This window comes from Phoenix dactylifera, unplaced genomic scaffold, assembly GCF_009389715.1.
Source record: "Phoenix dactylifera cultivar Barhee BC4 unplaced genomic scaffold, palm_55x_up_171113_PBpolish2nd_filt_p 000257F, whole genome shotgun sequence".
NCBI lineage: Eukaryota > Viridiplantae > Streptophyta > Magnoliopsida > Arecales > Arecaceae > Phoenix > Phoenix dactylifera.
In genome coordinates, this window is record NW_024067750.1 from 482,120 (window position 1) to 495,654 (window position 13,535).

Below are 13,535 nucleotides of genomic sequence, written 5' to 3' on the forward strand. Positions count from 1 at the left end.
GAATAGAAATCTCTCCAATCAAACAATTGGAATGGAGGGTCCCATTTCCATTCCTATTCTAAAGTCTAATGCCCTCTAACCAAACATGCTCTTAAATATGCTAATGACTTTCACGCAAGACTAGAAGATTAATCAACTGTCCAAAAATTGATCTTTAGGGTGAAACTTGGGTATGAATACCACCGCAAAATGCTGATGAACATGATGGGTGAACGAAAGGCTCGGAAACACATAAAACTCAACTCCCTTATCGTTGATCCACTAAAAAGCCCATTTATTGTAAATAGATCTAACAAAATGCCATCTATTATAAACAGATTGACGAAACTGAGAATGGAGTACCTCGTTTGGATGCCTCATTACAAAAGTTCTTCATATGGAAAATCTGGGGGTAAAATGAGAACAATGGACCATGCCCCGAGTTGCTTGTCTATCATATCTTTCCACAGATAAAGACATGCAACACGATTACCTGATTGCGTAGAAGAAACACAGTTGGACACAACAATTGCAGGCCAAGCAAAGCTCACAAACTTCGAAGCACATCGGGCCCTTAATAATGCAAACTAGTACCTTGACATCCAGAAATACTTCAAATAAACAATCCTGGCTGGCCAGAATTTTATAGTGGCAATATTTTCTGAGTAAAGTGGTTAGCATGAGACTAGTGGGGAGATATTCTAGCAGACAGAGCTGCCAATTGGATCATTTTCTTTAGAGTTGGGCAACGGGCCGGGCCGGCCCATTTTCTTTAGAGTTGGGCAACGGGCCGGCCCGGCCCAGGCCCACCGGGCCTAAGGACTAAACGGGCCGTGCCTGGCACGGCCCGTCCAGCACGGAACACCAGCCCGGCCCGGCCCCAGGCCCCTCTATTGGTGGGCCGGGCCCGGCACGGCACGCCACGGGCCGTGCCAGGCACGGCCCGTAACGGGCGATAACGGGCCGTGCCAGGCACGGCCCGCAACGGCTTCAAACGGGCCGTACCTGGCACGGCCCGTAACGGCTCCAGACGGGCCGTGCCAGGCACGGCCCGTCTGGAGAGGGGGGAGGAAAATAGCCGTTTTCAACGGCTATTTTCGTGAAAATGATCCTTTTACCCCTCCCAACAGTCCAATAACGGCTGAATTGAGGGGTATTTTGGGAAAAAAAATTTTGGGCTTCTATAAATAGCCCATTCCTCCCTCATTCTCACCACACCAAATCTCTCCTTCTTTCCTTCTCTACTGCTATTATTTCTCTCTTCTAAAGTGCTCTTCTAGCAATTTAATTTTTAGTTTATTCAAGTGCTACACAAGAGGAGGTTCCTGTTGAGAAGAGAAGGTCGCTTCTGTTGAGAGCACAAGAGGAAGCTCGGAATCTCGGCTCTGCCTCTGCCCTCCGACCCTCTACTCAATTCCTCCTTGCGGTTAGTTTTTATTTTTTGAATTAATCATAGATATGTCATCTTTTGAGGAAAGTCAGTTTGGCATTCCTCCTGTTTCTGAGGGAGAAGAAACTAATCCCCAACCCTATGTTCCTAGTTCCTCTAGAACTGGTGAACCGAGTGAAGGTCAAACCTCTTCTCGTAAGAGGACTAGTGCTGTATGGAATGAATTTGATAGAGTTATGGTTGAGGGAGTCTGGAAAGCTAAATGTAAAAAATGTGCCAAACTTTATAGTTGTAGTAGTAGTGGGGGAACAGGGCATTTAAAAAGACATCAAGAGAGTCATAGGATGCATGATTCTCATGCTCAAACTCAAAGTACCCTTAATATACAAGGGGGATTACTTGTAGGTAATTTTGCATATAATCATGAAAATCAAAGAAAAGCACTTGTAAAATGGATAGTTAAGGATGAATTACCTTTTAGTTTATGTGAATCTTTTAATTTTGAAGAATATGTTCAATTAAACCTACAACCTGCTTACAAAAGAACTAGTAGGCGTACATTTAGAAGAGTAGCTATGACCAACTTTTTAGCAATGAAACAAAATTTAATTGAAACACTTTCTACTTTAAATGTAAAAATTTCATTAACTTCTGATATTTGGTCGGCATCTGTAGGTAGTAATTGTTTTATTGCCATTACTGCTCATTATATTAATAATGATTGGCAATTAAATAAACGTATTCTTGCTTTTCGTACTTTTAATTTTCCACATTCTGGGCAACAAATTTCAAATATAATTTATCAAACTGCATGTTCATATAATATTAATGATAAAATTATGTCTATTACTTTTGATAATGCATCTAATAATAATTCTGCTGTTGCATTATTAAAAGACTCATTGCATCCCATATTAGATGGAAATTTACTGCATATTAGATGTGCATGTCATATCTTAAATTTTTCTGTTCAAGCTGGCATGGGCATGATTCAAGATGTGATTTCAAAAATTAGAAATGCAGTTTCTTTTATTCATGCTTCAAGATCAAGACTTCAAGAATTTAAGGAATTATGCGTAAATCATGGTAAACGTTTTAAAAAATTTAAACTTGATGTAATTACTCGTTGGAACTCCACATATAGCATGATACATGATGCATACCCATATAAGAACTTATTAAGTGCATATATTAATGATCGTGGATTAGGCTTTACATTGTCTGAAACTGATTGGAATAAAGGAAAAATTTTGGAAGATTTTTTGCTTAGTTTTTATAATGCTACCAATGTTCTTTCTGGTATTTATTACCCTACTTCATGTTCATTTTTACAACAAGCATATATAATTAGTCAAAAATTTGCAGAACATAGATATGATGATGTTTTAATGCCTATTATTGACCTAATGGAATCTAAATGGAATGAGTATTGGGACAAGATATGTCCTATGCATAACTTAGCTGCTGTATTTGATCCTAGAGTTAAATTAAATGGCGTGCTAATTTTACTTGATGCATACTCTGAAAATATGAATCAAGATTCTGAATCTGCTAAAAATGAGGTAAAACAACTTCTTTATGATATTTATGCTATATATGATGAAAAAATTCGTGGATCTAGAACACAAATACAAACCTCTATTTCTCCTTCTAGTAGTTCTCGTTCGTCATCTATTTTTTCATTCATTGCACAGAGAAGACACACACATGCTTCAAGTTCCTCTTCATCTTCTTCATCTTTAAGTAGTGAACTAGAATTTTATTTACGAAATGATCTTCAGTCTGCATATGATGAAAATCAAATAGAGAATCTAGATGTATTATCTTGGTGGAAGAGTGTTAGAAATCAATATCCTATTATGTCTGCAATTGCACGCGATATTTTAGCTGTGCCGATGTCCACGGTAGCATCGGAATCCGCTTTTAGTGCAGGTCGACGTGTTCTTGACGAAAAGAGAAGTAGGATGACGGGCGAAACGGTGGAGATGCTTCTCTGCTTCAAGGATTGGCTGGATGCTGAGGCAAGACTTCAAGATAAAGGTGGACATAATACAACATCCTCTGATGATGATGATACAAACACTACTGAAGACTGAAGACTGAAGAGTGAAGACTGAAGAGTGAATACTGATTCACTGAATCACTGATGATTAGTAAGATTTCTTAAGTTTTTATAATTGTATATTTTTATTGTATTCTGGAGGTCAGACCAAGGTCCAAACCTCCCTTCATGTACCATTTTGATTTAAATTAATAAACTGGTAGGGGTCTATGCCAAACCCCCTACCATTAAGGTGGCTTTATATTCATAAATCCTTAGTGTTCAATATTTATTAATTTATTAAAAAAATTTATGAAGCATTAATTTTTATCGGGCCGAGCCGGGCCCAGGCCCGGACCGTGCCAGGCCCGCGTGCCAGCCCGGCCCAGGCCCTTATGGGCCGTGCCGTGCTGGCCCGCGGGCCGTGCCGTGCTTGGCCCGCGGGCCTAGACCGGGCCGTGCCGGCCCAGGCCCGAAGCGGGCCGTGCCAGGCACGGCCCACGGGCCAGTACCCTGTGACCCAGCACAGACCTATCAAATGGGCCGTGCCAGGCACGGCACGACACTGTAGTTGGCGGGCCGTGCCAGGCACGGCCCGCTTCGGGCCGTGCCAGGCACGGCCCGCTTCGTGCCGTGCCGTGCCGGGCCGTGGGCAGCCCGGCCCAGTGCCCATCTCTAATTTTCTTTGTTGCTCACCATTCTAGAGATATTCTATGGACCGCTCTGTATCTGTTCCTTTACCTTTATGTAATATTTTATCGTTTAATTCAGATGACTGTGCTCACACAAGACTAGTATGCGCTGCCGATGTACCAAAAAAAAAAAAAATGGTTAACGTGACTCCCTAGGATGCGCTTCTCACGGAACGTCCTATTGGAGCATAGATGGAGGTTGGCTCCTTAAGGGAGGCACAGGAAGCAGTTGAGATGTTGGATATGTAATTGCGTGCTCGAGATCGGATACCATCTGAACCCTCCACATAGAAAGGAATCCACCTCACCCATGACCCAGCAAGCGCAAGCACAAGCTCCTTCAGCAAACTTGAATCGTGAACCATAATCTGATGTGAGAGGGTTGTCTTGAACTACCCCCAACTGCTCCTTTTTTTTTTTTTTGGTGAACTGCTGTTTTTGTTCATGACAATGCTTTACAACATCATAGAGCTCAGGGAATGCAGAAAAAGGTAGTAGCTCGATTTTACCAAAAAAAAAAAAAAAAAAAGGAAGTAGCTTGAGAGGGTCAAATGCCAGCTGCTTCAGACAAATAGAGGACTGTACAAGTGCAGATCGAATCAAACAGTTAAAGAAATATGCCTACTAATGCCGGCAAATGCATCAGAACAGTATGAACCCCACAGGACGGTTTTTCAACATTAAAATTGTGAGGACCCATGCGGGTGTATGTTTAGTCCCATATCGATTATTCGCTGGGTAGATCTTGGGTAATTATATAGGATCAAGGAACCCAAATAATAACTTCCGACTAGCCATTTTGGGTGAGGTCCTGGGTTGTGACAGAAATACACTCAAATTCTGTTGAAATTTTGCATCTTTATTCTTTCTTCAGCACTTCTTGAAGATTGTCGATAAATTTACCGCTGTCAAATATTGCTCGCATTTTTGTATGCAGATTCTGTTTCAATGTCTTGAACTTAACGCTTCTTTCCACTTGGCCCATATAATACTTGCATAGTCAGAATAGAATGGCAACATGAATTTAATAGTAAAATTCAATAAATTTAAGCTTACATAAGTTTCTCCTCAGTGATTGCCAACATTCTGTGAATGCATACATGATTTCCTCGATTATATTTTTATGAAACATGAAATTGTGATAAAACTGAACTGGATACTTTAGATGAAGAAATTGAGAGCAAACTGAGAAACCTTACTAAATAAGGAACTTACTCAATGTTCCTGCCATGTAAGATAATGATTGGATCATAAGATAGGAGGATTTATGCCATTAGGTAATTCGTATAGTGTTGAATTCATCAATCGTCAATTACACAACTGCTATATTTCAATCTCATTTTTACCATCTTAGCTTTTAGCATCAAGACTCTGGAGGCTGAAATATCCTCTGCATGTATGCATGTGAATTACTGCAATTTTTGAGGGTTCACATCCTTTAACATTGCTAGAAACATGACCTAGTATCCAAAGGGAACATGACTATTGTTGTACTGCAACATTACTATTGTTGAGCTTTGAGCCTTTTAGGCTTCTTAAAAACTGAAAGAAAATTGATAAGGAGATGCAAAAGTTTGGTTGATTTCATGGTTACATATATTTTTGTATTGCTCTCTTAAAATCCAAAATGTGATTAACTATCAAACCTGGAAGAACATATTGAAGTGTTTTGAACATGCTTTCTTTTTAATTCATGTAAATTGCAGCCTTGTCCAACCTTTACCAAGTTATGATTTTTATTTTTTTCCTCTTCTTATCCAGTGATTGAGCTCATTACCATAAGATTGCTCAAGCCAATACCGCCTTGGCCCCTCTCACTGACCCACATATGTCGCCCAACCCTGTTGCTTGAGCTGTGCCTTGATTGCACCATGAACGACGGCCATAATGTGACCAGCAACATGAAGTTGTTTGAAGATTTTCTTGAACCACCTCGGTGGGAATTCCGCAGATGACCTCCACTTTAGGTGGATGGTGCCAGACCAACCAAGATGGAGTGGTCCGCTCAAGTTACGATGCTTTACTGAAGGATTTTGTTCTCTTTTTTTTTCTGTGAGAAAAGTTTGTCTCCTATATTTCACAACCTTTGTGCTACATGAAATCTACTGAAATAGTTTCAGTTTGCAGGAATGCTCCATAAGTCCTCAAGGAGTTGCAGCCTTGACAGCACCTCAGGCTCTTATCCGACATATGCAAGGCCACTCTATCCAATGCCTTGCCTCAGGTGGTCAATCACTGAATTTCAAGTTCTTCTTCATTGCCGAAAAGCTAGATGGATCATCAGTTTTCTTCCTTGTGGAATGCATTATCAACTCGTCATCAGCAAAAGCACAGATGAAGGTTAAGGCTGATGATCCAAGTGCATCAGAGGCATTCTTTTCTATGTTCCAATCAGCTTTGTCTAAATTTGGGATTCCTTGATTATAGTTTGTATTATTCTGTTCGTTTTCTGCTGGTTGAATAAATCATATGGTGTTAGTGAAGAAATCAGTGATGGAATATGGAGTGGTCTGACGGAACCCAGCAAGCATTTGACAACTGGGACAAAATTCAGGACATTTAGAGTGGATACAAGCTGTACAGTTGCAATGAAGCCTAGGATTCAAATTCTCTTTGGCATTTAAGAGCAAAGGTTCTACTGAGCCTCTACTCATCGCCCATCGCTGTTCCACTGTGCTCCCTCAACATTTCTCCAACAATCTGGACGGTACAACTGGGATACAAATCATACAACTTGTATCCATACAAAGCTGTCCTTGGCATGCCATCTTTGAGCAAAAAGTTGTTGCAATGTTTTCCATGGCGTTGTCATTCCTTTTGGAGAATCCTTGGTTGCAGAAACTCCATGCTGCATTAGCTTGGGGTAGCCAGCAAATATAACCATATTTTTTCTGCTTTCCATTGCTGATATAATTTCTTCCAGTGCCCCCAAGCCCAAATCTCTGCCTCCTTTTTTCGGCACAAACGCATAGACCTCATTGACAAAAAGAATTCCTCCATTTGCTTTTTCTATCTGCCAAGATATCTTATGTTAAAGTGCTTGTACTGTAAAATTGAATTGATCGAGCAATTAAAACACTTTGTTAAGTTTTTTTAAGGAAAAGGAGAGGGGCAAGGCTCCTCCCCAGCTTGTATTAATGTAAGGAAGTTACAATGGCCAAAGGCTATAAGAGGTGAATATGCCGATTACAGCATCAGTTCATCGGAAGCGCCGGCTACTTGGACTCGCCTCTGAAAGCCTAACAGAACAGGCGCTGGCTGAGTTAGCTTGTGGGTTATATAGCTTGGATGCAAACTCCTGATGTGGCACCATAAAGATATCTCATAGGAAAGTTCCTTGCAGTGGCTGAACTGTTTTATTATCTTCATCAGAACAGTTGCAAAGGAGGATTTCTTAGAGAGAAACACCCTTGCATTTCTCTCCTTCCAAAGTTGATGTTTTTTTTTCCGGTGACATGCTATATTTTCTTTTAATTCTCTTGCATCTCCATTCAGTTCTCAACGAGATCATGGACCCAGGCCTTCCTGTAACACCCGGACGATCTCTGAGTTCCTTCCAAATAGCTTTGGGAAACTGGCTATGGAACATCAGATGATTAATACTTTCCCAACGAACACCACGAAGTCGACAACCTGATTTCCATAATGTTTGCTTTGTGGAATGGACAAATTAGGCCTCCTAAGTTTATGAACTGGTAAGGGGAGTTTATAGTGAAGGAATTGTTGGCTGTCAGCTTCCACATAGGCTTGTCTTCAACCTTTGAAAGCCCACCCTCTTCAAGTATGGAGGTGAAGGATCTAAAGTACGATAGTTCATCCATGTTCAGATTACTTACTAGCTCAATGTTCCATATGTGGATCTCTCATTTCCATATGGATGTAGGCATTTTGGCTGAACCATGTCAAAGTTTGGTGCTATGTGCTTGGTTTAAAGTTTGAATGCAATTTTTTTTTTTTTATCCAATTATTCTTGTTGCTACACAACCCAACTGCTTCAATATCAATTTATTGCGAAGCCACGGTGACGTTTTGCTTTGGAGCCAGGTAAGCTAGGAAATAAGTGACATTAAGGGTCTTCTTCCGAACGAGGCATCCTCCCAAAACCTCACCAGTTTCCCATCACCGACTTCAAAAGCCGTGCAATTCCAGAATGCCTGTAAACATTTGTTTAAACCCCTCCAAATCGGTGAATAACCAGCAGCTGCTCCCCTCCCTCGTCACTCCCGGTCCCAAAAATCTTCCATAGAAATAAGAGGCTCGCAACCGATCAGTGTGGTACTTCCAGGCCCATTCTGCAAAAAAGAAGGTATTCATTTCTAAATTCTTAACACCCAGTCTCCTCTCCATCTTGGCTTTGCAGAGAGTTCCAAAAATGACTAAGCAGCGGAACCATTGAGAGCTCCTTTAGTTCCTGAGCTTATCTATTCTTCTCACAACCCATTGAGGAAGCTTGAAAATAAAACACCTCGTTAATAAGAACTACTTAAAATGTATGAGCTCTTCACATTACAAGAATGAAAAAAAAAAAAAAGTAAGCACTCTTCTACCTTACCTTGGAGGAAAGTAGAAGGCACCAATTCATATTATTTGCCTACAAACCTGATTAGATTAGAGGGCAAAATCACAATAAAGAGGGGGAGAGAGATTTCTCACCAATTAGATACACAAAATGATGGAAGATGAGAGAAGGGAGAAATTGGATAGATTGAGAGGGAGATGAGATGAGGAGTATCATCTATGTGCCAGTGGCGTGGTCCCGGCCAGCCGCCGGCAGCTGCGTGGCGGTGCTGGCGCTCCGGGCCAAGAGGAAGAAAAAAGATGAAGGCGAGAGGGCATTAGCATATGTGTATCAAGATTGGCATCTTTTGCCACTTGCCACCTGATCTATTAGGAGTAGAGCTTCACACTGTTTCAGTCATAAATGTGTATTAATATTGGCATCTATACGAAGATGTCAACAGATTCACTTGGCAAAATTACTCAGAGTTGCGACCAGTGACTTGGGGATCTCAAATCTTGTCCTCTTCTCTCTCTCTCTCTCTCTCTCTCTCAAAAAAAAAAAAAAAAAAAAAAAACTCCACAAAGGTACCTATCTTCTACAACAGTGCATCTCCATGGCCGCTCACTAAAAACATCATATGCAGATTTTCCAATATGAGGACTGGATGATGAATGGACTTTTTGCATGGAGATCTCAAAGTTATACCACTACTACTACTACACTAGAACCTTGTTTTCGTTGTCATGTATCCATCCTAAAAGACCATATGCTCTTTATCACATATATGCTCGCTGGTCAGCTTGCAGAAAGACCATGTCTCAGAGTCATAAATGGTCATTTCATTTTTCAGGAAACTAATTGATAAGAAAAAGATCACAGACAGAGGATGAGTTACATGGCACCCTCACTGGAATACCAGCAACTTCTTTTTATTTCTATACTTTCTCATCCTCTCAAAATACTTGCATAGTTTTCTTTCTTCTCCTCTTTTTGTGTCATAAAAAAGGATAGCCTTGGAGATATCACAATGGAGCAACTTTACCAATTGCACCAAGGCTCTTTTTCATCATAGTGGTATGTGAAAATCTTGGAAACAATGAAATGGTAACGAAGATGCATAATTTTTTTTTAAGGGTTCATCGAAGTGCCTATAAATCCCAATTTAACAGAGGGTACCTTGTTGCTTCAAAATGATGGAGGAAAGGTATAAAAGAGCTCTGGAACCACATACTTCAAACAAACATTAAAGATGATAACAGAGAAGCAACTAGGCAAGAACCAAATTGTGAGAGATGGTATAGTACTTGATTCTTTATATGTCCATAGATACAGCATCTAGTTCGCATGCCAGGTATAAGAAAAGTAGTCATAACTAACTTTCGAAAGTTTTCCACACTCATGATTTCATTTAAAATCTTTCCCTAGTACTTAACTAACTTTTTTCTGGGTAAACAGGTCGGGTTTAGTTGCATATGCAGTACAAACATGAAAATATGGATGGAAAAAACAAGTAAAACTCATAGACATCACCACATCAGCAGAAGTGGGATTCCAATACTTCTGTCTTCATGCCAAATGGTTTATCAAGACATTTCTAATGTTGCTCTCTTCCTCGAACTAGAGAACAGGTGAGCATAAAGAAGAATGATTACCAAACAGAAGTTTACCATGCAATGAGCCAGTCTTTGATCAAACAACCAGTTATGGGTAGAGGATGTCTGTCACAAGGCAACCCGATATCAGCAAAGTGAACAGAGAGACTACAAAAGTTTTCAATCTGGGTGCTGGTGATTTTAATCATAATGCCATGTCAAGTAGAATAGAAAACAGAACCTGGTGAACCCCTAACCATGTTTTACTGTCAGACTGAAAACAAATTTGCTCATTGTCCCCTATGGGAAGAAAAGAAACCATAATTCATAGAAGAGAAAGATATTAAGAAGTACAGAAAGTTGCAAAACCATAATTTACAGAAGAGAAAGGTATTCCTCTCATAAACAAGAACTTAAAAAGAAGTCACCAAAAGGACCAGCCCAACATTTGATGCCACCAAATTAAACCAACATCAGTTTTCACCCATACCCTTTTCTAAGAAGATAACAGCAGCACTATTTTTCACAAGGCAGGAAACAATCTTTGAACGTTTAATTACCATAAGGTATGGAGCATATTGCTGAAACATAACAAAATGAATGGTAGCAGAAAAGTGATTTCATGATGGCTAGCAAGCAAACCAACAATAGCAAAATCAATTGATGCAGTGTTTCTACATTTTGCTTGACCAAAGTTTGTGGGCATACAGAGAATGGACCTCATATAAATCATCAAATTGTTGAAAAAAAACCCGGAGAAAATAAACACTTGAGTGCAGAGGCCCCTAGCATCATCACCCAATTCAAACTGTAGAAGTCTTTGATATAGTCAGGCTCCTGCTGAAACATTTCATATATAAACATACCAACAGCAACAGATAGATATAGCCCTCTCTCATTCGAAAAACATCACTAATTATGAAAACCAAATGTGAATGCTTATGTCTTGGCCGAAACTGATTCAAACCAGATGAAATCAGAAAACTAGCAAGCAGTTTTGTATAGTCTAATTCATAGGAACATTTTCCGTTGAATAAACCCCAATTAAACCATATACCAACTGGAATGGCTCAAAGTTCAAAATAGTAAAACGGATCCACGCATCAGCAATACCAGAAGAAGAAAATAGTAACAATCATATCAACCAGTGCTCAGTCAAGAACTAGGAGAATTTTATTTCAAAATAAAAAAGCAACGCAACCATATAATCTTCAAAAAAAAACGCCTAAAAATGAATAGAAAAACGTTAACCAAACATCTCGTTCTGATATTTAACTGCGATACCAACAAAATGATACTTCCAATCATGATTGACAATATCATCACGGATTAAAGATCGAAAAGAATCCTGACTTTAACTAAAGTACAATATGGACGTTAACCATTCAGTCCATTAAAAGTTGAATTATATCATCATGAAAAGAAGCAGAACCATAAAATTTCAAGTATTTTCAACAGTCGATCACAACCCATCTAAGAAAATTACAAACGCAATTCTTTTGGATCCAAATTACAAAAGATAGAGTTATAGACCTACCATTACCAACTATCTCCGACTAATCTACTCCAACCCTGGAACGATCCCGATGTTCCCAGCGATTCGATCGGGGAATCGGAGGGATTTCTAGAACTCATACGGGGCTGAGGAGCTGCGAGAGCTGAGGCTTGGGCTCGGAGTTCATGCCGATAATGATAATGAGGGGGATGAAGCCGTAGTGGGTAATCACCTTCGCCTTCTTCATCGCCCAGGTGCTCCACGTTTTCACGCACCTCGCCGTCGACCTCCCGTCGGAGCCCCTGGATCCCCTCGCCGCCTTGCCCTTTCCCTTCGAAGAAACCCTAGACGCCATGGATGACCAACAGGTCCAAAACCCTCGTCCCTCGATCGGTCTTCTGCCTAAAACCCAGAGAGCATCGAGCCTGCCGCTTAGGAATGGGCAAGTTATGGGCACCGCCCTGTAAGCTTACCACCCATGGTGGCGCCATGAGTATTTGTTTGTCGAGGTATTCATAATTAGAGTCAGCAATTTAATCTGACTACATCAACGGCCCACACTGCTCTCATATGAGCACAACCAACTATATTACTAGTAAAAAGATTATACAAAGCAAAAGAAATAAGGAAATGCTGGATCTAAAGAAAATTTTCAAAATAATGAGTAATAAATGAAACGATCTAATCCAGCTTGGTTCGCCTCCAATTTTGCTGGATTTTTATTTTGTATACTTTAACCGAGTTAAACTGTGTTTTGACCGAATATTATGAAAAAAATTATCCTACCCGCCTCCGAGAATCTGGCAGTTATCCCGACGATGAACGGGAATAAACATCATTCATCTCTATTCCAAACAGGGCCTCTCTTTCTTTCTCTCTCTCAGCGAGACAAGTGACAGACAAGTTTGGTTGCTCCAGTGCGGCCGGAATATCCTTGAACGGCAAAACTTCACCTCCGGAGGATAATTCATGAAACAGTTAATATTTCGCCATCGAGTCCTCTCAATATTCATGTGGTCGATAATCTTATTTGCCTCTGCTCATACTCGTTGTATCTTTTAGCCTTGGAATACCCGTAAAAGGTCAAAGACGTACTGCCTTATGAACCGAGGGATTCGCTCACCCCATTTCAATACGTGAACAATGGCGACAGAGAATCACATTCTACAATGCCCAGTAATGCCTTGGTTGGTAGCAAAATAAAGAACTTCACCCACTGTCACGCCCCGGATCCGGATCCGTGACACGGCCGTGCTATTGCCGACTACCGCCCACAATAGCACGCAGCCTCATACCTGGGAAATAGGGTAGTCAAACCAACCAAATCTTTTCATGTGAAAGCATTCTTAGTACAACATGCTGGTCAGTACCCAAATACAGAGCTTCTATGTAGTTTATATACACAAAAGTATACTTGCTTTACCCCAAAAGCCCTGATACCAAATTAACGTGTCTCTGGCAGCTATCAGTGGGTGAGGATCTGAAAGAAAAAAAATAAATGAACGGATATGAGCTACACGGCTCAGTAAGTAATCATACATAATCTTACCGGATCGAACATAACGGTAACCATGTTTATGCAGGGTTTGAGAAGCTGACATGCATATTTATCTAATCATCTTCATGGCATAATATGTATGCAATTTAAAGGAGATATCGGTTATAGCAAAATACAACATTTCATAACGATATATCCAAAACCCGTTGTAAAACAATGTATGCTTTGGTCAGGCACGTTCATAAATGTCACGGCCCGCCTGCGCAGGGCACGTGACTATCGGGCCCACATGAGGGGGAAACACGGGGCTCCCCTGCCAGATGTTGGCCGGTTCCGGGGCTTCACGC

At 40.6% G+C, this 13,535-nt stretch overlaps 1 protein-coding gene across 1 annotated transcript; it reads right to left on the reverse strand.

The window, feature by feature from the left end:
• Window positions 1-11,502: 11,502 nt before the first annotated feature.
• LOC103721539 (mitochondrial import receptor subunit TOM7-1-like) lies at window positions 11,503-12,121 on the reverse strand. Its single transcript, XM_008811806.4, has one exon. It carries the CDS (start codon window positions 12,043-12,045, stop codon window positions 11,827-11,829), a length of 219 nt encoding a protein of 72 aa, XP_008810028.1. The 5' UTR covers window positions 12,046-12,121; the 3' UTR covers window positions 11,503-11,826.
• Between the last annotated feature and the right edge of the window lie 1,414 nt (window positions 12,122-13,535).

Coding starts and splice junctions, on each gene's coding strand:
- LOC103721539 (XM_008811806.4), bottom strand. CDS start 12,045: ATGGCGTCTAGGGTTTCTTCGAAGGGAAAGGGCAAGGCGGCGAGGGGA.